This window comes from Dendronephthya gigantea, unplaced genomic scaffold (assembly GCF_004324835.1).
Source record: "Dendronephthya gigantea isolate DGI-Jeju-01 unplaced genomic scaffold, DenGig_1.0 000092F, whole genome shotgun sequence".
Classification (NCBI taxonomy): domain Eukaryota; kingdom Metazoa; phylum Cnidaria; class Anthozoa; order Malacalcyonacea; family Nephtheidae; genus Dendronephthya; species Dendronephthya gigantea.
Window position 1 is genome coordinate 613,417 of NW_021163102.1, and position 23,844 is coordinate 637,260.

The 23,844-nt window shown below is 35.6% G+C and overlaps 4 protein-coding genes across 8 annotated transcripts; 2 read left to right on the forward strand and 2 right to left on the reverse strand.

The window, feature by feature from the left end:
• Positions 1-146: 146 nt before the first annotated feature.
• Positions 147-10,199, reverse strand: LOC114533535 (F-box DNA helicase 1-like). Its single transcript, XM_028555067.1, has 21 exons — positions 9,144-10,199; positions 8,871-8,982; positions 8,384-8,571; positions 7,985-8,107; positions 7,598-7,695; positions 6,975-7,053; positions 6,659-6,748; positions 6,259-6,493; positions 5,668-5,746; positions 5,257-5,343; positions 4,880-5,016; positions 4,710-4,809; positions 4,063-4,184; positions 3,675-3,741; positions 3,131-3,231; positions 2,860-2,941; positions 2,623-2,721; positions 2,338-2,444; positions 1,984-2,022; positions 1,339-1,431; positions 147-683 (listed from the first exon to the last, which is right to left on the reverse strand). The coding sequence occupies exons 1-21, from the start codon at positions 10,130-10,132 to the stop codon at positions 582-584; spliced, it is 3,129 nt and encodes a 1,042-aa protein (XP_028410868.1). The 5' UTR covers positions 10,133-10,199; the 3' UTR covers positions 147-581.
• Positions 10,200-10,348: 149 nt separating this feature from the next.
• Positions 10,349-12,433, forward strand: LOC114533555 (U11/U12 small nuclear ribonucleoprotein 48 kDa protein-like). Of its 2 annotated transcripts, none has more exons than XM_028555086.1 (7): positions 10,349-10,639; positions 11,034-11,147; positions 11,252-11,315; positions 11,419-11,516; positions 11,804-11,879; positions 12,033-12,154; positions 12,268-12,433. In XM_028555086.1, the coding sequence occupies exons 1-7, from the start codon at positions 10,478-10,480 to the stop codon at positions 12,337-12,339; spliced, it is 708 nt and encodes a 235-aa protein (XP_028410887.1). In that variant the 5' UTR covers positions 10,349-10,477; the 3' UTR covers positions 12,340-12,433. The 2 variants fall into 2 exon arrangements, with proteins under 2 accessions (XP_028410887.1, XP_028410888.1); XM_028555087.1 differs by having other exon boundaries at positions 11,422-11,516.
• A 113-nt stretch (positions 12,434-12,546) lies between these two features.
• On the reverse strand, positions 12,547-15,202 carry LOC114533554 (glucose-6-phosphate exchanger SLC37A4-like). Its single transcript, XM_028555085.1, has 6 exons — positions 14,745-15,202; positions 14,032-14,419; positions 13,487-13,572; positions 13,300-13,413; positions 13,078-13,216; positions 12,547-12,749 (listed from the first exon to the last, which is right to left on the reverse strand). Exons 1-6 carry the CDS (start codon positions 15,177-15,179, stop codon positions 12,571-12,573), a joined length of 1,341 nt encoding a protein of 446 aa, XP_028410886.1. The 5' UTR covers positions 15,180-15,202; the 3' UTR covers positions 12,547-12,570.
• Positions 15,203-15,306: 104 nt separating this feature from the next.
• On the forward strand, positions 15,307-23,760 carry LOC114533549 (cytochrome c oxidase assembly protein COX18, mitochondrial-like). 4 transcript variants are annotated; one of them, XR_003688072.1, is made up of 9 exons: positions 15,307-15,385; positions 15,795-16,148; positions 16,661-16,808; positions 16,885-17,015; positions 17,329-17,436; positions 18,010-18,219; positions 22,523-22,616; positions 22,947-23,115; positions 23,386-23,760. XR_003688072.1 is itself a non-coding variant. In XM_028555081.1 (7 exons), the coding sequence occupies exons 1-6, from the start codon at positions 15,323-15,325 to the stop codon at positions 18,211-18,213; spliced, it is 1,008 nt and encodes a 335-aa protein (XP_028410882.1). In that variant the 5' UTR covers positions 15,307-15,322; the 3' UTR covers positions 18,214-18,219; positions 22,523-22,721. The 4 variants fall into 4 exon arrangements, 2 of the variants coding, with proteins under 2 accessions (XP_028410882.1, XP_028410881.1); XR_003688073.1 differs by having other exon boundaries at positions 15,326-15,385; positions 15,798-16,148; XM_028555081.1 differs by lacking the exons at positions 22,947-23,115; positions 23,386-23,760 and having other exon boundaries at positions 22,523-22,721.
• The last annotated feature ends 84 nt before the right edge of the window (positions 23,761-23,844 follow it).

Consider the following 23,844-nt stretch of genomic DNA (forward strand, 5'->3'; position numbering starts at 1 on the left):
TATTAAAGACTTACGTGGCGTACCTACAAGCTAATTTGATTATTAGCCTGTTTAACAGACTACCGTACACCAACGACGCATGGAAAATGCCTTTATTTCGGGATGTAAGCGTTTTTCAACAATCGACTTCCTGAGCAATTCCATCGCAGAATTTCTATTTAATATTACACAAAAGTACAAAATATTGACAAAAATAATCTATATACAAGGTGAATAGACACATTTACAAATTTCCATAGATCATGTAAAGCAACGTTTTCGTTTCATAGCGGGTTAAGCGTTTGAATAAACGCCTTCACTGCATGACAGCGAGTCGAGTGTCAATTTAGTAAATCAAATGGGTTGTGCAAGCAGCAAACGCAGGTGTATATTTGATAAAGCAGAGATGCAGGTGCTAATGTCATGATTCTCTCTAAATTTTCTGCATGATTTTTGTAATTTGTGAGAAACGTTTTAAACTGCAACTAATGAATTTATTTTGACTGCGAAAGACTTAAAATTTTAAAAATAACTTATTGCCTGCATTAAAAAGAACGCTAACAATATTATAGTTTCCACGTTTAGGTTTAGGATCGCACTATCTAGTTTTCTTGTCTTCTTATTAAGAGATTTCCCATAAAAGGAACACGTTTTAATACACAATTACAACAAAGGATACCGCCGTCTATCTTCTGCGACGACCCCTACAAGAAAATACAGCGGATATATTAAAATTTTGGGGCAAGGAACGACACGTAGCCGAGTATTAGGGACCTTAAGCATGTAAGACGGCAACAACGGCGACGTGGCTGGAATACTCCTTTAAATTATTATGGTAAAGCGTTCTTCTATATTATCAACTGTACCAATTTAATGAGATAAAAGACGTTGAAAACATTGTTTTTACGTTTAGGGAAATTCTTTAGGGCTAATTCGAGGAAGCGCTCACTGGGTCCTGAAATGCAGACGTTCTACATAGGACGTAATAAACGACGTTTTGCCGATGTAAACAGAACGTAGATCACGTCTAAACCTCCCATAGGTATTTAATAATTCATTTCTTTTCAATGAATCATTGTATAGATAGCTGCCGTCGTCGTGTTTCGTCCTACATGCTCAAGGTCCCTATTAACTCCAATCTGGCTGCGTCGAAAAAATAACTAAGGGGAGTGTGGTTTCCCCTGGTACTGATATGAACTGTGTCTGTTTATTGAACAAACGTAGGAATGAGGGTAAGCAATCAATTTTCGGCGAGAAATGTTATACAAAGGTGTTGGTATTTCAGGCATCTGGTATCTCCAATTAAATAATGTACGTACCTCGACATTTATAAATATTATTAGGGAATATCAATCTTACCACAAAAACCTGAGCACGTCTCATGATCACAAATGACCCAGTGAAATCACACAACTCCTTACACTCAGCGCAGTACGTTTCCGATTCAATATCCTGTAAAAAACAAAATATGCACTGATATAAAACTTTACTTCTGGTAAAGCCCCTGATAAAGAAAACTTGCGAAAGAGAAGTAGGGACGTTTTGAGATCACAAGCAATGCCAGTGGCGTACGGGATATGATATATTTTGGGGGGGGGGGCACATATTCATATATTCATGTTAACAGACCTGTAAAGACAATGGATTTGAAAAAAATTAATCTTGCACAACATGAATATATGAATATGTGCCCCCCAATTATCATTTCCCGTACGCCACTGGGCGAAGGGCGATCTTTTTTATTCACGATCATTTTCCTCAATGTTTGATCGCGGGTCAATAAACACTGATAGGCAGATTTAGGATTGAGGACAGGAACGTCAAGCTGGCACACGGAGTCAGGCATTTCTTAACCTGCGCCTGCCCGATCCCCACCTGTCTGCCCGTTACTCATTTTAATACTTCTTACACGAAAGTCTCAACGGAGGAGAGTGTTCCCGCCTCCTCTATCTGTACGTCTGTCTCGTCTATTTAACATGGATACTCACCGCCCAGGATACTCACCGGTACATTTTGGAGAACCTCGCATGATACAAGTAAATCCTGCAAAGGATCATAAATGGACGTTATTCTCCCGAAAGGACAGTGGCGACCCTTGCCTCCCGCCTCAAATTTTGTTGTCTGCCCCCCATTTGACCCCAGAAATTTTCATGTCACGTAGATAAGTAGTTTTATGCGATATTTGCTCCACTTATATATAATACGATCTTGCCCCCTCCCAAACATTTCTTTGACCCTCAATTGCCCCTCATTTATTTTAACCTGGCGACTGAAGGAGGGCCTATAGTTTACATGTTCTAGTGGTTTTTTGTGAGGTAATCGCATCTTCTTGTAGAAAAGATAAAAATTAATTATTACCGTTCTTAGAGACAAAATGTTGCATAACAACGTTGAACATTGTAGACGAAATTTTGCACGAGTGACGGCCACGTAAAGTAGATTCTTTTCATCAGTTGAAGCACCACCTTTTGGGATAGAAAATAGTTATATAAACTATCAAGACAGACCACTATGGTTAGTGACAGAAGTGGCCAATCGGAGTCGTTTTAAAGTTTACCATTATTACGGCCGGCCCTAACCACACATGTAAGTAACCATCCTTAATAGTAATTTTCTTCTTACACTACATTTAAACTTACTTACTTAGTTCATCTATTGGCAAATCTTGTAGAAAGTCCTCCCCTATTCTCACAGTATCAAACTCCAAACCTTTTGACTTGTGGGCTGTGCTAAACACGATCTCTAAAATGTTTCCAAATTTTGTGTTAGGGTTAAGTAAGGACACTTATGGATACTTGGGTTGTAGGTAGATAATGAAAATCACCTCAACCAAAGAATGTTTCTGTTGTATTAATATAAAAAATTTTGTAATTACAGTACCTGCTTGGTCAATATCTTTGCAGTACTGGTTTTTAATTCTGGCCACGTAATTTGGAATATTTATGTGGTGTGTTTCCACAATCTTAAAAACACAAATGTAAAGAAAGTCAAGATAGTTGAAGATGTTTTGAAGATGACAAGTTATCAAGATTTGGACACGTTTCCAGGTTCGCATTTTACAAAAATAGGAATCGCGAGTGCAAATGCACCTGTAATATGCCCCGTGCACCACAGGATAGGTACGGGAATTGGGTATCTTAAAATTGCCTACCTTGATTTTACCGGCCAACTCAACATCGGGGGCTTTACGAGCATAGTTTTTTAATTCGACAAAAGAACGAAATCTTTGAATAAACCTGTCCTTTATCCCGTCTTGAAAAGTAAAAAATAGAATAAACTTGATTTGGTTATTCCTTGACAATAATGATTGTCTAAAAGTCAATTATGAAGAGTGTGGATAGTCTAATTTATTGGAACAGGCTGGTGAATCAATTATGTGCAGGGAGAGCAAAATATGGGGATAACAACCAATTTCTTCACACATATACTCTGCGAGCTTTTTAGCACTAAAATGCTTTGTATAAGACATATGTAGAATGCGTACTTATCATAAATACAAGCCCCAAATTTTTTCATGCCGTGTGCCTTATAAATGCACCATTTTCAATTTGCCCATTATTTCTATATGGCATAAAATTACGCCATAGAAATGAACTTAACAATACTATAGAAGGGCAGTGAAGGGCAGATAAGGAGAAGGGCAGTGACATGCAGGCAGCATTTGTTTTCCTCTTTATGTTGTATAAACTACAAACCTCTCGCAGCTCCACTATACAGGATATGGATATCAAGAATACGTTCCAGGTTATAACCTTGGATACCCTATCATGATATAAGAGAATAGAGAGACGGAGATCAGTTTATTAAAATGAAAGAGCAAAATAGAGGATGTTTCCAGAACCTTGAGATGAAAATATCTTAGAAACTAAATACGCGAAATGCATGAACAGAGCTTTTGTTAAACAATATATATAGAATTTGGTATTGGCCCTTTGAGACAAAATGTATGCAATGTCAAATGTAAATGATGTAATGTCAAACGTGCGTAGAGGATATCCAATAAATAACATTTAAGACGACAATGAAATCATGGATTGAAGTTATTTATATTCATGATTACTTTGGTAGGGTGGAAATGCTTACCCCTGCAAAGCTAATTCTTGTTTTGTTGTTTCTTGTACATACAAGGACTGCATTGTTGAACAATGAAAAGTTGGTACGACAAATTATGGCAATTTGACCAACGTGTTCACCATGAAAGCTACCTGGAAAAAAAAGAATATAATAGGTTCTTGCTCAAAATGTATTCATTCTTGAACTTGCTGAGATCACATATAATTGCTAAAAACAAATTACTTTAGATCATTCTTACTGAACATTCATGTCCCAGAAGTGCCATGCATGTAAATTGATAAAATTATGTTATATCGACTTTAATTCTCCATCGTGTAAGGATGATATTAGAGACCTTAAGATTGACGTTAACGGCAAACCACAGCTTAGTCCAAGTTTCATGCTTAAATTTTCATGGTCAAGATTTCCGACTTCAAGACAGGCAGCTAGTTATCAATAGACCTTTTTCATAATGACGTCAAACGCGGAAAGTCTGATGTTACACGAAGTTTGATTGGCTCGATAGTTTTGCAGAGCCAATCAAATTTCGTATCAAATCAGACTTTCCGCGTTTGACGTCATTATAAGAAAGGTCTATTGAGGAATACGGATTTTAATTTGCCGTTTGGAACCCCTAGAATACAGCAATAATAGGTTGTTCCTCTCTTACTGCCTACCTGGTTTGGAAACTCCGACAATATTCTTGCTGCGTACACCTTTTAAAATATCCAACAAAGAGGAAGCTACTGAAGCAATCTCTGAACCAAACCTAAAAGACTATAAGAGAGTTGTGTTAAAATTTCAAAGTTAAAATTGTATGTATAGGCTGAATTCTCCCAAAAAGTACCTGTGTTAGGTAATAAACATGAGTTGCCTCAACCTGAGACATGGAATTTGTTGCTCCTCGGAAACCATATATCTGTTGATGTGGATCACCAACAAGAATCTTGGCAACTTTTTGACTGAGTAAAATATCAGCGACAGCTACAGTATGGAGAAGAAAGTAAAATTTTAAGGATCCACAAAAAAGATGCTTGTGCAGATAATCAGGGCAATTCCAATCACGTGTATTGTTGATGTTTTAAAAAAAAGTCAATAACCCATTTTCAGCGAAGGAACAGGCGCATAAAACAATATTTCAGTATAAACCAACTTTAGCATGAGACGGTGAGATCCCCTCCCTTTAATGTTAATAGAAATAAAACAAGATATTTTCTTGAGTACCTGGGGTGCAATCCTGTGCTTCGTCCACTAAAATGCAGTCGTAATCATCTAGAGCCGGTTTAGACAATTGATATAATTTCAAATATCCTAAACGAAAAGTCACCAATATATACTAAGCATCACATACTGTTGCATATTCGCAAAAAAGACGTTTAGTAAAGATGATAAGGAAATTCCTTGGCACATGAGATTTTACTTCGAGTCCAAATAAATACAAGAATGTCCCTATAACACTAGAGCAATTCTACACTGCATGGACCCTGGACAGTTTATACAGTTACATACGTAAAATATAAAGAATTAGTATAAATGCACTGGAATAATGTTCCAGCGCATTTTTTTCTCTTAGTAGGTGACGCGAAATATTTGGTGCACAAATGGTAGGTATCACACAGCAGCAATTACGCTTACCATCGTGAGTAATCCTTACATCACGGTTTGCGGGATCAGACATTCTCTCCCATATTTCTTTGCAGTCGCGCACAACAATCTAAACAATGGCCCAAAGGGAAAGTAAACCTAATATATGACCATTTCGAAGGGTTGGGGGGGGGGGGGTTTGGAATGAGGGGTACTAACGCAAAAATACACTTTACAAATAGTAATGACACATTTCCAAAACCTTCGAAATAATATTATATATATGTACTCATCATGTGAAAACCATGTCAGGTAAATAGTTTTAATTTAATTTGCACGTATTAATCAATTAGTTAAGGGCACATTGCCATTATTGCCCAGTTCCCCCTATCACGCGGCCCTGGCAAATGCGTTCTATTAAACAGGAAACATGAATCATTTTGCTGCCAGTGTCTACATGATAGTATTATGTTTCGTTTCGATTCGCCTGAAAGTGTGCAAATGTCCTTGATTGAAAAGGGAGGGCTTCAAAACTCCTCTGAAGTCCTCTCAAGACTCCTTCGAATTTGTTGAACGTATATCTTTAACTTTGTCTTTTTCCGAGGAATTTATTAAGATAGCTGCTATCCGTATCCATATTACCTTTTTGTATTCATCACTATTAAAATATTCCAGCTTTTTCCGATCTCCATCACTTTCTTGTGAACTAATATCTTTGTATGGTACATGCTCTGAACTCACAAGTTCATCATAAGAGCATATGAAGTTTGTGAGCGTGTCGACTATCCGTTTAGCGTGAAGAAAATTCGAGCTTTTGTCGCCAAGGCTATCCATTATGTTGTTTACACGAAGACTAGAGGCCATTTTTCCACGAAATCTTAAAAAATATTGCATACATGCAATGATTTCTCTGATAGTTCGTGTGATGTGTACCAGTGATCTTAAAGTCACCAGGCTGAATAGACCTTTCTCATAATGCCGTCAAACGCGAAAGGCCTAATGATTGGCTCGTTAGTTATCTGGAGCCAACACTTTCACTTACTTGTAACCCACAGCTCGGTACGCCAGAGAGTGAACCGTGCGCGATTCCACATTTTGAGGAAATTTCCTGACAGCTTGCTCTTGCACGGATCTATAGAGCATGGAAAACAGAAAAAGATTTTAAAAACAGTTTTATTGTTGATATTCGAAATAGAGGGAAGGACTGGTGTTTCCATACGAAGGTCACGCACAAATGTCGCAGAGTAGCATGTAAAGTCAGAGATATAAAAAATTCTAAAGAAATTACAAAGAAGACATAACATTTTCTGATTTTCCGAACTTCGACTCTACATAAGATCGATAAACATGAAACTAACTTGTTGTAAGCGACATTTAAAAAGTTCCAACTTGGACGAAGCTTGGTATACTCAACAAGTGTTGTAGTTTTTCCCGTGCCTACAAATGATTATATAAAATAAACTCGTCAGTCACATTACATGGTAACGTGTTATAGTCCCTATTTAACCAGGGAGCGTGGTAGCGGCGTCTTCTAACAACTTCGCAAAAAGTGATGTATAACAAATAACTGCATACAAAACGTCTCAACGTTTCGATCTACAGAAAAGGGTCTTCTTCAGGAATGTTTTTGTAAATATTAGGCAGTTGTTTTCTGAACATTGTTTAATCCACATATACCGCTCACCAATGAATTAAGATCTAAATGATTTTGTTAAACGTATGTAGACATTATGTATGCACATATACATTATGTATGTACATAGCCCAGTGATAATTTAGCCATGTCAAATCTTCCACTGTCTCAAAACCTTTTTTCTACTGAAATACAGGAGCTTATATATATGGTTCCCGTATTTATTCTGGCCTATATATATTACTGTAATGCGCTATTCTAGGTCCTGACAAACGGTAGACTCTTATAGAGACACATTTTCCAGACTGGGCAATGACTTAATGTTCAATGAATTTTATCTTATATTACCAGCAAACGCCACAATCTTCAAAACATCTCCATATTTCGTGTTGTGATTCATAATACGAACTTGCTCGTGCGTCAACCAAGTCTTATCAGACGACTCTCTAAAATTAATTCATATAAGGTCAAAAGTTAATTTTAAAATTCTGCACTGGTTATAATCATTACCACACTACCCAAAATATAATACGTAAATTTTTGGCAGTTTAGTGCCATAGTAACGGCGAGAGCAACGAATACAATTTACAATGTCTTTCACGAGTATGGGCTAAAAAATTTTAGGGCGTTTCTGGGGCACGCTTCCCGGAAAAAGTTTGAAATTACGACTCTCGGAAACACATTTTCTGGTACTATTATTGATAAAATATAGCTAGTGTATACACTTTTACAAACCTGTATTTCAGGATACATTGTTGTCCAGATTTATTGGCACTGTATGCAGATTGTAATGATGTCTGTGTGCAGTTGGAAGTGTTTTCATGAAGATAAAGTGCATAGTAGATTCGGTAATGGTGACTGGAAATAGAACACAATACCATCAACAACGACTAATGATCTTTGTAAAGTTCACATGAACTGCTTAGAAAATCTTTGGTTTGTGCTTTAATCTGAACTTAGAACAAACTACATACCTGTCATAGATTAGTGAGTGTTCTGACAAACAATCATATGATTATGTGCATAGAAATTAACACCTTGTAAGGTGGTCAACCATGAATATACAAAAGCATGATTTTATAACATTTATCAACTGAACAAAACATCTAATAAACAAATACTTTTATAATCTACCTGCAAAAATAATCTGGCTGCTTTTCCATTAAAACAAAGAAAATTAAAGCAAGGCAATGAAGGCATTCCAGAATATCATACAAGAGACAAGTGGATGACTTTAATTGACATGCTATAATTTCTTGAATGTCATATACCGAGTTAGACACCAGTGATAGCAAACCAACAACAGACCAACAGCAATCAGCCTGACAAAACAAATTGTGTGTAATTAGATTTCACAAATCTAGAATTCACCTACTGTAGAGTTAAAAAGAAATTATTGCTGTATTACTTGAATTATAAATAAATTATTATTGGAATGTCAGTTATCACAGCCATAGCTATGCCTGACTGATTTCTTTTGTACACATCCTATTGTTCTTATGTTGTAATAAACATGAATATCAGAATATACACCCCTCAGCCAATTAAGTGGCTTACTATGGCCCTGTCAGTTAATTAATATGTAACTTGTAATCCTATTTATTAAATGCAAAATGCTTGCCTGCTTATCATCCAAAATAAATTTTTCAATGAGATGGTACTTTGTATGTAAGCGTAACATATCCAACAGATTTGAATGATCTTCACGAACAACACGAAACCTTGTCAAAAATCTGAAACAGATGAGATCAGTATTCCTGGATTGTTGTATATTAAAATAACCACAATATCATTTGTGTAATATGTTATAAATATACAAGCAAATTGCTATATTCATTACTCCAATTCGCAAGAACTGACAATACAAGTTTGATCTAGTAGACAACCCCAATACCTGCACAAGTTAGTTGGAAATACTTGGGGAACATGTAGTTGCTCTTGAATGATTATTTTATCTATTTCTTCTCTGCTTTCAAAAAATTGTTTGTAGCGGTAATATCTCTTCTTCCAAAGTAAAAATTTTTCACAGGAAATAATTCTATGCCACCTCTTGCAAACAAGAGATAAATTCATTAACAAGTCAACCAATGGTAGTTGACAGAATATGTTCTCTAAAATTTCATCTGGCAGTTTATCGAAGTATGATTTCAATTGATAATTTTGCATTTCTTCATCAAAACATAACCCTAATTCTTCTTCATCAGAGCTTGATATACCAAAAAGACCAAACATATTGGGGGAATGGCAGCTAGAGTTTTTAGAACTTTTTGTGTTTTTTTGTTTTAACTTTTCTTGACTAAAAGACAGCTCTGCTTTCTCGCAGCATTCAATGATCTCAGCATCATGTTCTGTTTCGTCAAGCTCTGCACTATTAGAAACCTGGGATATAAAGTTGGTATCATGATTTGGATTTGAGTTGATGTGGTCATCCCTATGTTTCAAATTTTCCTGGCTCATAGCCATAGACTCTGCCTTCTCACAACATTCAATAGCTACTAGTTCCAAGTCCCTTTCCTCGCAGCTGGAAATGTCCCCTAATGTTTCTGTTCGAGTTACATCGATAATATCATTTGCACTTGACATAACATTATCATAATTTCTGTATTTTGACCTTTTGTGGCTCAAAGACAGTTCAGATTTCTTACAATCCATCTTCGTTATTTTGAAAGAATTCGGATAACTGGTTTTATCAAAAGGCACAAGAAGTGTCTGTTTTTTCCTAGGTGATATCTTACCGGGACTTTCACCAGAACGCAATTTATGCTGTGATTCGTTTATATTTTTGCGGTCCTTTTCACGCAAAAAAAATGATTCGATTGACTTCTGTGAATCATCCAGTTCACTAAATGTACGCTTCTTACGTGTACTACCTCTCCTAGTCATTTCCACAATACATTTCTAGAAGTTCCAGATGAAGAAAATGAAAATTTATCGACTATGTTTGAATCGATTTGAATTGGATTTGAATTTGATGAAAATCATGAAACTTGAGATCATCGCATGAGCCCGTGGGGACTACTGATCAGAACTGATCAGCGCTTTTAATTTCTTTCCTATTGTACTTGATGTATTTCTCAGTGTCCAAGGCAGAGATAAAATTATAGCTCACCAGGAGCTCACCTACTGTAAAACACAGAGGGCATAAAAAATGTAAATTCTGTGGCGGATCAGAGACAGAGGTACCTGGCAATCTGAACGATATTAAATAATCTGTGTCTCTGTGATACTATGATAGTACCAGAAAATATGGAAGCGAAAATATCAGATCATGCAATGCAATGTCGCTTAAATAAAATTACTGAAATTTCTGATGTACTTAATGAGTGTAACAAAATAATAGATAACCTTTCAGAAAGACTGCATTGGGACAAAAAGCATCTACTTTCCCAGGTATTATTCTTTTAATCTTGATGCTTACTTGGAAATTTCATGGGGGGTGGGGTAGTGGAGTTTGGGGACACATCCACATTTTCATATGGATGGATATATTCTAGAAATCAGGGTAGCAAGACCAGTGAACTGTAATATCAAAAAAACATAGAAAAACTACCTTCAAATTTGGCTTTAAAGATGACAGCCTAGTTAGCATTCCAGGTTTTATTGTATATTTCACTTAGCAGGACATAATCGAGGCTTATTGCACATTGCCCATTTTGCTATTCCCCTTGATGTGGTACCACTGGATTTAGTCACCTAATTAGCTTGTGACAAAAGTAATAAAAAAGATGCCACCCATGTGATTATAGTACTTTTTTGAGTAATCCATTCAAATAAATTCTTACAGAACATAACAAGAGCACAGTGCCCATTTAATACTCATCATGTGGTTAAAGTGGGTGATTTGGACCAACACAAACACAAATGTTATTTAAAGAAGATAGGTTTTACTCCATTTGAGGTAAAATTTTTTCTATTTTTGTTGTCTGATGCATAAGGTTCTAATAAAATTCAATTAGTGAGAACTCAGGATTTTTAAATTGTGTGTTCTTTTATTATCTTCAGAGTTCATCTGCATTCTATAGTAATGACAAATCTTTAGTTGTTTCAATTACTGCTGATGATATGAGTAAGTAATATGAATTTACAACAAATGGTCACAAAATTGTTTCACTGGTTATCAATCTGTATCATTATCTAAGAATGCTTTTGATTTATATTGTTTTTAACAGCAGACAGCAATCAGAAAAATTTTGCTATACCTTCTGATTTACATGAATATATGTATACTCCTGAAGAACGATTAAACCAGTATAATGCTGATATTAAGGTAAAAACAAAATGATTTAAGTTTGTGGTATCATAATTAATATAACATCAATGGCAATTTTTAAAAAAAATTAACAAAGCAAAAAGTTATTTATTAAAGGACATATAAGCTTGAGAGGAACTTTTTTGACACCACAGGAATTTTTTGAGGAATTCACAGACAAGCAACACAAATGAATATAAGGAATTATATAGGCCTTCTGAATTGCTGAAAGGCAATGACAGTTCTAAGTTGTCCTTATTGAAATCAGTTATACATAACATATGTTCATTAAAATATAATTCTAGATAACAAGTTTAAAAAGAAAAGCAGAAAGAGACCAATTTGAATCGGATTTAAGTGAATCAACACAGGATTCTAAGGGTACATATTTTTTCTCTCTTCTTGCCATTTATATTTAGAGACCTATAAACTGGTTTCAGGGGGAGGTTTTGTGTTCCAAACCTAATATTCTGGGTTTATAATAAAGGCATAGTAATTTTAAATCAGATTTGCTTAAAAAATTTCTGTTCTTAGAAATGACAGCAGATAATCAAAAGTCAGAATTGGAGTTATTGGCAGAACAGAGAGATTATAAGCGCAGGCGACAATCTTATCGTGCAAAGAATGTTCACATTACAAAACGAACTCCAATTGAGGTATGCCTTGATCGATCCATCCTACACAATCATAAAAAATACAAAAGTTGTTCTTCAAATTTTTTTTTGATACTTTGTTATTGTCTTGCTTATTGTCTTTGCGTTACTCACAGATCACCCGTGAGATAATTAATAACAGAATGCAAGAGCTGGAGAACATGTACCAGGAAACAAGTGAAACCTGATTTCCACATTGCTACCAAAAGGATAATAATAGAGAGCAACATGATGTTCTTTAATTAGTGGTAATGGTATCATTTTTTTTAATATTCATACTACAATGTATATTTCAAAATTAAAATTCCTCTACCCTCTTTAGTGTATCATAAAATTGACTACAGCATGTATTCTTTATTCAATATCTTTACTCAATTGGGCATTCTATTCCTAGCCTATATCACCTATGACATGATTATCTAACTTATTTTCAGTTTTTTCATCTTTATTGCATCTACCATATTTTTGTTTAAGTCCCTAGTGATAAAATGAACAGCTAAGTTGATAGTAGTTATAATTTGAAGGAGAAAGAAAGTCTGATGCCAACCATACAATTTAGCAAACATAGCTAGTGGATAGCCTGCCATTATCCCACCAACTAAAAGAAAAAATGTAAAAAATAGGCTTTAGCATAATTTGTCTCAAAAATATGCTTGTAAAATTTGTTTCATTTGATATTTTACCAGATAAATATGTAATATTAACTAATGTTTCCATCAAATGATCTTATTTTGTTAAATGCTAACCTAATGCTAACCTATACAACATACAATTGTCATTATAGTGTAAGCTTATGTTGGAAGTTCAATGCTTTAATCTTCAGGGCACTCCCTTTGATGATTCTGTTTAGCTCTAACTATGCCTTATTGCAGTGATGAATATAACAAGTATATAATTATTATGCCTTAAAAATAGTTATTACTTACAGCTTGAACCAAGAGCAACAATGGCATGAGTTGTTCCAGAGAAACCTGGTGGCCCATTTTCCATTGCAACTAAGCCATATAGTGACGTTGAACCAGATAATGCCATGCCACACCCAAACAGTAAAATTCCTATAAATAACTACCAAAGCAAATATGTTTGGAATTCTCTCAAGTCTTCAAGTGTTTCCATTTGAAAAAATATCATTTAAATAGAAATATTACTGTTGATGATGATGGGTTAACAGTCGTCCTCAGGAAATAAACACACACTTGCAGCATTGCGTATAACCATATAAAAGCTGGCATACGAGGACTGGAGAGTTTAGCTGGATCATGCTAAAAAAATTATTTATGTGGTTACAAATTATATCATATGATTATAATTACCATATTAATGTACCATTTTTACCTTTTGTATCCAATTATCAGTGATTACACCTGCTAAGAAACTTCCAAGGATGCCACCAATTTCAAAGAATGTCACAGCCAATCCAGCTATATGGCAGTACATTGAAATAAACATTAAATATAACAAGTACCTTCAATTGTGATTCAATATAGTCATAAGAAACCAGAATCAAGTTTAAACAATGGGTAATTTAAATGTCAATACCAGACTTATACCCAGGAACTAAATTTATTGAAAAAACTATTGATAATTAACAGATACATTTTCTTTCTTCCTGAAGTGTTTATCCCAATTTAAAAATTGCTCTACTACTACTGTGCTAGCTAACATAAAGGTTTGATTCACTTCCTATAAATTACTATAACTATAGAACAGTAGAAGCAAGTTGGTAGTAAAAGTAACAGTTAAATAAACTATTTCCTTTGTAACAATGACACTAAGCAAGGCCCTTGCACATGCACTTATTAGCCATTGATCTCTGCATGTAAGCAGCCAATAAACCACCTGATGTGTACTAGGTTATGTCAACCATTACAATCTAGTACCTGTTGCCTGTGATTGTCTCTTGTCTTGTATTAGGTAAAGTTGAATCCAGTCACCAAATGCACTTTTCATAATGGCTGTTAAAAAATCTCCAAAGAGAAGCACCCATAAAAATGGACTATGTAAAATCTGTAAAAAAACTTTTCCCCAAGCATATTCATCTCTTTTCTTCTGCCCAGTATTTATTTTGTCATCAACAGTTAAACAAGCCTCTTTTGGAGAGTTGTAAATTGTCATATACAAAAGTGGAGAAATAACAACAGCCAATAGGCCAGGCAATAGCATAGCATAATGCCAATGGTAATGTGAGATTACATGTATGGTTATTAAAGGACAAAATCCTGACATGATGTTACAGCCAACAGTCAATAAACTCCAATATGTACCAATCTAAAACATAATTAAATTAAGATGCAATTTCAAATTACTGTAGCTTAGATAAAGTGTTTAACCCACTGGCTGCAACAATATTGTGCTGTACTATTGTGCTATTATTAGCTATTGTTTTGACAATATTGCTTATGGCACACAACTCGGTTCAAGATGAGCATATATATTATCTCCTCTGTGATATTATTCAATATTGTGAACAACCAAATGTGCTGCAGCCTGCAAGTAGTTCTGCAAAATACTTTCTGTTACAGCCTGTTCGGCCCTGTTGCCCAGTAGGTTTTTTGCAGCCCACTAAGATAACATGGTGGTTAGCATGTCTCACCTCATCTGGTTTAAACCACACTCTCAGCAACTTTGCACATTGCGGCCAAGCTATGCCCTGTATCAAACCATTCACAAACCAAACGGTGGACAAATACATTATGCCATCAATAAATGTGAAAAATATGTTACAAATTCCCGTAGCAATTAGACCAAAAACAAACAATTGTTTTGGTTGAAGTTTGTCAGATAAAATACCACATCCAAATTTACTTAATCCATAACTGAAGGCAAAACAGCTGGAAATGAAACCAAGTTCACTCTCCCCTAAGTATTGAGACTGTAGTAAAGCAGGTATTAAGGAACTATACGATTTCCTATTGTAATAAAACATTGCATATCCGATGAATAAACTCATATATAAAGTGTACTTTAAATTATTGTATCGTGATTTCTTTTTCTTCTTCCATTCATCATTACTCGTTGATTTCTCCATATTTACAATTACAATCACACATGACACATGTTTCTGAATTTTGACATCGACAATACTTCCATTTCCGTGTTCCATTTCGCATGAAGGACTTGCTTTGTGGGACACGTGGAAACATCATTCACAAAAACGAAAAAAAAAGAAAGATGTTGAAGACAATGAAGACTATTCCGATGTTGCGAGTCCGTTATTCAAAATGCAGGTTAAATGTACGTTTTGGAGAAAATATTTGATTAAGAAAATAAAGTTGCACTACACCACTTTTTCCCGCCACTGAGGTCTCCCAGTGGGCCCAAAGAATGAATGATCAGACTCCGGTTTTTTGTATTTTAGGCTTTTTAACTCATTAGTCATTCCACAACTATTTTTTCATACTCTCTCTAATGTGTTAATATGTAATTATTATTTATTATGTATGGATAACGACTGCAAATTTGCCTCAAATTAATATTGATTTTGTCAATTTGCCTTTTATTCACCATCTCTGCTTGGGTGTAATTAGGGGTATTTGTATATAAATCAGTGAAAAAGAAATAGCACAATGATTTGTTTTATAAACTACAATTACAGATCTTGACATAAGTTTTATTTAATTTTTTATTGCCTTCTGTTTTTCAGAAGGTGGCCAGTGCTTACATTCCACAATTCACTCCAAGACGTAATTTGACTGAAACAACTGCTGCTGAGAATACCTCAGATTATCTCCCAATATCTATTGCACAAAATTTTCTAGAAACTGTACATGATTACACTCATCTGCCATGGTGGTGTACAATAGTGGTAACTTGCATTGGACTACGGTCTGTCATTACATTGCCATTGGCTGTACATCAAAATAAACTGCTCACAAAGATAGAATTACTGCAACCTACCTTGAAAGAATTAACAGAGGCTTTAAAACATCGAGTTACCATTGAATGTAGAAATAAAGGAATGTCATCACAGGCTGCTAATAACATATTTAAGAGGAAGGTAACTTTTATATTTCTATTGAAATTAATGCAATCTCATTTTTTTAAAAACACAAAATTAAGTCATTGAAATTAAAAGCTACATTCAAGTCCATAGGGAAGGCTTTTATTTTCCAAATAAGTGTAAATCAGGTGGATTAAGTTGCACCATGCATGATCAAGCTAATTTTTTATCCAGGTTGGTTGGTAGCACTATCACAATATTAATAATTGCGATGACTTGCTTTCTACCACTTCTTGAAAACTGGAAATCAGGGTTTTGACCCAATAGCTGATTTCTCTCATTAGGTACTAAATTTAGTAGGTAAAAATTAGTTGGTAGTTATGACATAATTACCCTGTGAGGCACTAATTTTTTCAGTCTACTGTTCAAAATTTCACCCACATGTAATCTTGCTGTTCGCATTTCTTCAACATCCAGTTCAGTATAAATGATTTAAGTAGGAACTAATACAACCCAACTTTATTATTCATTTCTGAAATCGACTTAATAATTATGTCATTTATATTTAGCTGCGAAAATATACCTATAATCTGTACAGTACAAATGGATGTAATCCTATCAAGCTTTATACTCTACCCTGGGCACAAATACCATTATGGATAATTTTATCATTGGCATTAAGAAATCTTAGTGGAACCTTTAGGTGGGATTCAAAAGGTATTGATGAATATAACATTAGCTGTGGGGTACTGCAGGTATATACTGGCATTCAACAACTTTTTTTATTCTTTAGGTGAGAATCCATTCCCACCACATCCAGATATGTCAAAAGAAGGCACTCTGTGGTTTTCAGATCTCACAGTACCAGATTACACGGGAATACTGCCGGTATTTCTGGGCATAGCAAATCTTGCAAACATTGAGGTAGTCTATTGTTTGTTTGTTGAGTTTGATGTAGCTATATGGCCGTATTACCTGTCTCTTGTGAATATAACGCTGTATAATTTCAAAAGCAATAGCTGATGCAGCGATGCTGGTCATGAAATAAACAAATCGGATTAATATTTTGAGTTTTCAAATTCAGGCCTCTAAATGACGCTAAATCGCAGGACCTCCAAATTGCGGAGGGGCGTTTACTAACTAGATGGTTCATGAACGATGACGCAAATTCGACTTTAGCTATGGTTAAACGGTATGTATATCGAGATGCACATGATATTTTTTTCATTTTCAACAGCTCCATTCACTCAAAAAGAAGAATCCTGCTTTAAAACAACGAACGATCACTATGTTATTCCGATTATTGTCTCTATGCATGATTGCTGTTGCCCTCAAAGTACCCGCGGTAGGTAAATTTAAGAACTTATATATCCCTACTCTAAAGGGTTTCATACAGGATTTATTTGTGTAATTGCCTGCGAAACAAGTACTATTCCATACAACAAACTCAGTATTTGCATGGATGTGCTATGTTCACGCAGTCAGTTGACACTTGCATCACGGACAGCAGTGATTCAGGCCCGGAACTACGGGGGGTTTGGGAGGTGTCACTCCCCACAGAAAGTTTATTCTGAGGTTCAGTCGGTAAAATTACTATTTTAGTCGGCAGACAAAAATACTTTTGACGACTAAAGAATATTGTGGATAAAAAAATTAGGCAAACCAAAAATTACTCGCAGTCGGTAAATATCACTCTGTCATCCTGTTTCTACTCTGCATAATTACTATAGACCGATCCAACTGAAACTTGACAAAGTTTCATCCAGAGTGTAGTCGGTACAAGTCCGTCGATCAGTCGGTTTAGATGACCTACACCCCCTCCTGTAAAATATCCTTAGTGCGGCCCTGTCAATGCTCCATAGTTCAACCTCTCAGTCCGTCCGACAGAATATTTAAAGAGTTTCTTTCAATTTATTAGGCCATGTCGTTGTATTGGAGTGCATCAGCCGGCTTTGGACTTCTTCAGAATATATCTTTAAAGTTCCCTCGCGTGCGCAGAATTCTTCGTATTCCTAAGACTCCATCAGAGAGTGCGATGCCTTTCAAAGATATCGCCTCGATTATTGCTGGTCGCGCTAAGAAATTTCTAGAAATCCAAAGAGAAAACATGAAAAAGAAATAGTTCATGGTAAGAATGAATACTCTGGTCTCACCAAGTGATATAGCGAGGGCCGTCGCTAGGAGGGGGGGTGACACCCCCCTGAAAACTACTTGTCAGCAAATGAACGATTTTTAACCCCCGCAGGACCTTTCGTTACTGTGTAGTTTTTTGACATTGTAACTAGTTTAAACCCAACATTCAGTATTATTGAATCCCGGTGTTTCCATTTTGTCGGCAAATTCGATACTCACCCCCTCCCCCCTCCCCCCCCCCCCCCACTTAAACTGCTTAGCGAGGGCCGTGACTGAGCCACCGTCAGCTCAGAAACGCGGCAAATTCTTACTGTGAAAACGGAATGAGGAGTTTAAAGACCAACAAAGACGACTGTGTTTTTCTTGTGAAGTTTTACGCGATCGTGTTTTTCCATGTAAGAATGGGAATATTTAAAATACTGTTTTGTACTGTGCAGTATTTTTTCCTGGTAATATTATTAAATTTTAGACGAAAAATTAAAACCTTCTGCGTCAATAGATCGTATGTTATACCTATAATCGAACCTAAAGGTTTAAGGGTTTTGATTTCTAGTGGAAATCATACATATATCCCACGTTCAAGCCAGAAACAGTTTGAGAAAGATTGTGTCATCTATTGGTCCTGCGGCAGGAATCGAACCTACGGCTTTTGCGATGCCGGTGCAATGCTTATGTGTGTACCAAGGTATATATGTCTGCGAATATGCATGTGAGGATAAATTATTTCACTCATGCAGTTCACATTGTGACTGAGGAGAGTTTGTCCTGACGAAGGCCCTCAGGTGACAGGTCGAAACGTCGGGAAGTGTTCTTGTCCATTTTAGGCAGTTGTAATACCACATTTGATGCTAAGCATTTCTAATTAACACGTATAGTGAATTCTTATCAACAAATAGATAACATTGAACCGTTGTCTGTTCACACACACATACACGGTATGACATCATTATGTGATAAGAACAAAGCTAAGTGGGCACGAGCCGCCGGGGCCAGTCAATACAGTCAATACAGATATTCTCCGGATCGGTTCATTTAGTTAATTACCAAGTAATGGCATCATAACCACCCCCTACGCTAACCTGCATGCATGTGTATATTATTTATGCTCGCTGTTTGCCATGTCATTTAAAAATACTTTGGCCCCGGTTTGCCGATTTGAAACTCAGCCCGGGCTGAAAAGACAATCAGCCCCAAAAGCTCCATTTACACTACACTCGATTTAATGGCACGGCACGGCTAAAATGGGTACCCGTGCCCATTTTATCTATGCTCGGCCTTTGTTTTGGTTGCCTGAACACTAATAAAATTGGGTACGGGTACCAATTTTAGCCGTGCCGTGCCGATAAATTGACTGTAGTGTAAACGGGGCTAAAGGCTAAGCTAAGGAATTAAACGACTTACGCAAGCCTCTGTCTCTGTCGTCCTATCAAGATTTGTAGAATCGCTACATTCCTCATATGTGATGCTGCTTAAAAAAATTATGGAAAAAGAAAAAAAATAATGATTTAATACGTACGCACATGAATATTCTGTGTCTCGATCAAAATCAAACGACTGGGCGCATAATTATTTTGTGTATACTCGATCTATATAGTTCATATAATTCAAAATTTAATAATAATATATATTGTTGCTAAAATGGATATGGGCAATCGACGATTCACTGATGCAGGGGTTTTTAGCCGTTTTCTAATGTCATTTCAAATTAGTGCATTAGTGCTGGACCACCCGTGACGGGCTCCCCATTCCCTTTTTAAAGATAGCCCTCGTTTTGAGTTTTGCAGTGGCTGCCAATCTTCTATTATTTTTTTATAAGCTTTTTCCGGCTAAAAGCACAAGCAAAAACACCCTTTTAGCTCGAGTAAACACGTAGCGAACGTCAAAATCAATAAAATGGTTGGATCACTTGCATGCATCTTGCAATCATGAAACTTTAATCATCTGCCAAAACCTTTTATATATTTCCGATGAGGTAAATCGACTATAGTCGAGGGAGGTCTTAAGAACGAAGCGATGCTAAGGCAACGCTGCAACGTAATGTTTTAATGCAGTGAGACAAATTCGAGGTTTTATATAACGTCTTGAGCGTCTATATGAAGTTCCATGATGCTTGGTTCAACTTCAAGTAACAGCTTGCTGTTGTACTTCAGCTTAAGTCAGTTGTTATTTCAACTATCGGTGGCTAACAAAAGTTTGGGGAAGTTTTTCAAAAAAACTGAGTCAGGTAACAATATGATTTTAATTTTAACAACATGATTTCAATATGATCTCATTCATCAGTGTAGGAATACATTATACCATACAAAGCAGCTTCAACCTATATAGAAATTCTGAAACTGATTTGACTCTTCCAAAACCAAAAAGAGAATTTCTTAGAAGAAGTTTTAAGTATAGTGTCGCTAGTCTTTGGAACAATCTAACGTGTGAAGCCAAGCAAGCTGAGTCTGTCTGAGTCTATATATATATATATATATATATAATTATATATATATATATATATATATATATATATATATATGTATAGGTTATCACATATATATATATATATATATATATATATATATATATATATATATATATGTATAGGTTATCACATGAGGGGCGAGGTGATATCAGTTTTATCGCTTGAGGGACGATATCATAAATGTCACGAGTGAGCGCAGCGAACGAGGGACATTTATGATATCGTCCTGAAAGCGATAAAACTGATATCACCTCGTCCCGATTGTGATAACCTGTTTATCACATACTTCTTTTTGATCTATAAAGCAATGGACATTGACTGAAACAAACCTCGAACTGCTCGAGTCAGCCATCTTTGTTTTGACAGCGGCAAATGCAGCGGGACAAAAAGCGATATCAGTGACAAAAAGCGATATCTGTGATACCTCTGGAATGGCGGAAAATTATAACTCATGATCGGCCAAATAACATAACACGGCGAAAATAAAGCAAAACAAACAAACACAAATAAATGGTTTCTTTATGTTTTACGTAAAATGAAAAGCTATGGGCCATGCATGCCCTTCCACGTGCCCTCCATTTAGTTCCACGCAAATAATGGTTCGTTTAAGCATGTGGCGAACTGCATTGCGAATCGTTTAGGGCTGCTGCTGTAAAACATGAAATTCGTCGATAATCGGATGATCCGTCGTTTGCCCGTGTTTACACACAGACGAACTAGAAGACGAACTATCTTTCGTCTGTACGATAAATCGGGGCAATAGGGTACGTATCACTAAAGCCTTATTCTCGTTAACCAACGACAGTGATTGGGTCAGGACCGAAACTTGAGCGATAACTTGGGGAGGAGTTATTCCATAGAAAAAATAGACATATCTATTATTTCTATGAGTTATTCATATATTCAGTTCGGATTTCTATGAACCCCAACCTATCCCCCCCCCCAATTATCGTTGTAGACTCTGTCTTGGATGGGGTATTGCACTTCCTTCGTCGTGCACATAATTTAAAAAATAGGTACGCAATGCGTACATGTGGGTAGCCTGTAAAACATTATTAACTGCGATAAAGCTGCTATAGTGGCAAGTAAATATCAACTGATGCAATAAAATATTATTTTCTAGTCTTATGTTCTAATGCCATAGACAAGGGAATAAACGCCCTATAGTTAACTGGTTGAATACAGTTATAACGAAGTTGATTTATTACACAATCTATATATTATAATATTTTATTGTATTAAATACATTTTACAACAGATCAAAACATATATAAAAGTATTTTTACAAGAGATAGGAAATGAACTTTTTTTAAGCAGAATAGGTGAAGAGAACAAAAAAGAGAGTAAGGTTCTGGGATGGTGGCACACATTGTCTGATAACATAAAGCTTAGTTTAGAAGGTGAAAAAGAAGGTCTCAGACTTTTTCAAATTATTTCGTTTTGACGTCCTTTGATTATCAGCATGTCTTTGTTACATACAAGATTGGCTATTTTGTTGACAAATCAATGTTATAGTTATGTCAATAAAGGTTGAACTTTATTGTTCCAGTAAGATTATACCACTTGTTTTCCAAAGTTTATTCACTTTATTGGCAATACGTTTCACCATTATAACTGAAGATGATAGTATGATTTCATTGATCCATTAGCAAGGTACAGGTGGTTTGCAATGTTGATTACAGATAACTTATCAGCATCAATTAGCTGGACATAATAGCACCAGTTCGTAGCTGGGTTTCGTCTATACACCCTGACTCTGTACGTCTCACTTTGAATTTACAAGCGCATCCCCACTTTAACCTTCCCCTATGTACTATTATCATTTGATATTTAGGCAATGTCGAAAGCAGCGACGTTTTTGACACTTATGGAAGTCAAGCGGAAGCAACAAGAATGGTCCAGTTTCTAAATAATACATTTAACACAAAGTAAGAAGAAAAGCTATAGCTATTGTACGTATAGGCTATATATAGATAGAGAATGGAAAACTCCACTTGCAAGATTGATGATTGTGTATGTTAGGAAGAAATACAAGAGGGTATTTTAATCGCTTTATAGTATTTGATCCAAAAATTGTTTTTCTTGACCAATAATGACTAAATTATTTACTTAAAATAATTTTTTTTAATGTCGCTGTATCATATTTGTCTGAAACTATTTCTTACATGACTTGTGTATTAATGAATTGTTCTTATTGTAGTCAAGTTCTGTAGTCAAGAATAAAAGTATATTTCACTCACGCACTAGTGTTTATTTAGGAAATTGATCCTGGCAGCCATAAATGATGAAGGTTCAGACAAAATGACACAAGATGCATACAACGCACTCTCTAAAGTCGCAGGAGAAAGCATTGCAACATTAAGTTTTCGAAGTTCATTTGCCATGATTGGTTTTTCAGACAAACAAAAACCTTCTTTCGTAAAACATGTATGTTCGTATTGTTTTTTTACTGTAATGTTTACTTGGCAATGTTACCAGGCGATTCCATTTGCATGTCTGTTGTCTGACTGGTTGGTAAATGGCACAGTAAATAAGTTGAGACATTCTAGTCAAGTAACGCTTTCAATTTTACGCATCTGTGGGTTTAGCATAATAATCAAATCCTAACAAAAGATTTTAATTGGGGGTACTTTTTTATACACCCTGTTGTCTATCGAATTTTCATCATGTGTTTAATGAGTGCCATAATTATTTTAGATGCAAAGAGTTGCAGGACGTGGACCATGCGTCTTTCAAGAAACAATCGAAATTTAAATCAATATATAGTCATAGTTCATGCATGATCATCAGATAACTGATCACGATCGAATTTATTGATCGCCTTCCGACTTTCCAGGCCGAAACAAAGATAATAGTAAACAGTCAAAAATTGTAATGTCTTCATTGTAAATCTAGATCTTAATCATCCACTATATTCTAATAGCACTGACTGAACACGATTCATATAATTGCGAGGGATTTCCTTAGTTAGTATATTTTGCTAAATCCATGAAATAATCTGAGCATGCAGTCGTAATTTAAAGATGATATTTCACATATCGCACTTAATTTAGATTAGATAATTTCTCTCAGAGTGAGAGTGCATGTGCACGTTGTATTCTGTTTCCTATCAAAATAGTCTTGTTCACTTGTATTGCTACAATAGACAATAAAAAG

What these genes read in the sequence shown, in the direction of transcription:
- LOC114533549 (XM_028555081.1), top strand. Translation starts at nt 15,323, where the DNA reads ATGTTGAAGACAATGAAGACTATTCCGATGTTGCGAGTCCGTTATTCA. An exon ending in ATTCAAAATGCAGGTTAAAT is followed by an intron (nt 15,386 to 15,794) that starts GTACGTTTTGGA and finishes TCTGTTTTTCAG; the next exon opens with AAGGTGGCCAGTGCTTACAT. An exon ending in CAAATCTTGCAAACATTGAG is followed by an intron (nt 17,016 to 17,328) that starts GTAGTCTATTGT and finishes CATTTTCAACAG; the next exon opens with CTCCATTCACTCAAAAAGAA.
- LOC114533535 (XM_028555067.1), bottom strand. Translation starts at nt 10,132, where the DNA reads ATGACTAGGAGAGGTAGTACACGTAAGAAGCGTACATTTAGTGAACTG. An exon ending in GAAGATTGTGGCGTTTGCTG is followed by an intron (nt 7,054 to 7,597) that starts GTAATATAAGAT and finishes AATCATTTGTAG; the next exon opens with GCACGGGAAAAACTACAACA. An exon ending in AGGTTCTCCAAAATGTACCG is followed by an intron (nt 1,432 to 1,983) that starts GTGAGTATCCTG and finishes TGTTTTTTACAG; the next exon opens with GATATTGAATCGGAAACGTA.
- LOC114533554 (XM_028555085.1), bottom strand. Translation starts at nt 15,179, where the DNA reads ATGGAGAAATCAACGAGTAATGATGAATGGAAGAAGAAAAAGAAATCA. An exon ending in TGTGGTTTAAACCAGATGAG is followed by an intron (nt 14,420 to 14,744) that starts GTGAGACATGCT and finishes ATTATGTTTTAG; the next exon opens with ATTGGTACATATTGGAGTTT. An exon ending in TGTTGCTCTTGGTTCAAGCT is followed by an intron (nt 12,750 to 13,077) that starts GTAAGTAATAAC and finishes TTTTTCTTTTAG; the next exon opens with TTGGTGGGATAATGGCAGGC.
- LOC114533555 (XM_028555086.1), top strand. Translation starts at nt 10,478, where the DNA reads ATGATAGTACCAGAAAATATGGAAGCGAAAATATCAGATCATGCAATG. An exon ending in AAAAGCATCTACTTTCCCAG is followed by an intron (nt 10,640 to 11,033) that starts GTATTATTCTTT and finishes AAATTCTTACAG; the next exon opens with AACATAACAAGAGCACAGTG. An exon ending in CAAAACGAACTCCAATTGAG is followed by an intron (nt 12,155 to 12,267) that starts GTATGCCTTGAT and finishes CGTTACTCACAG; the next exon opens with ATCACCCGTGAGATAATTAA.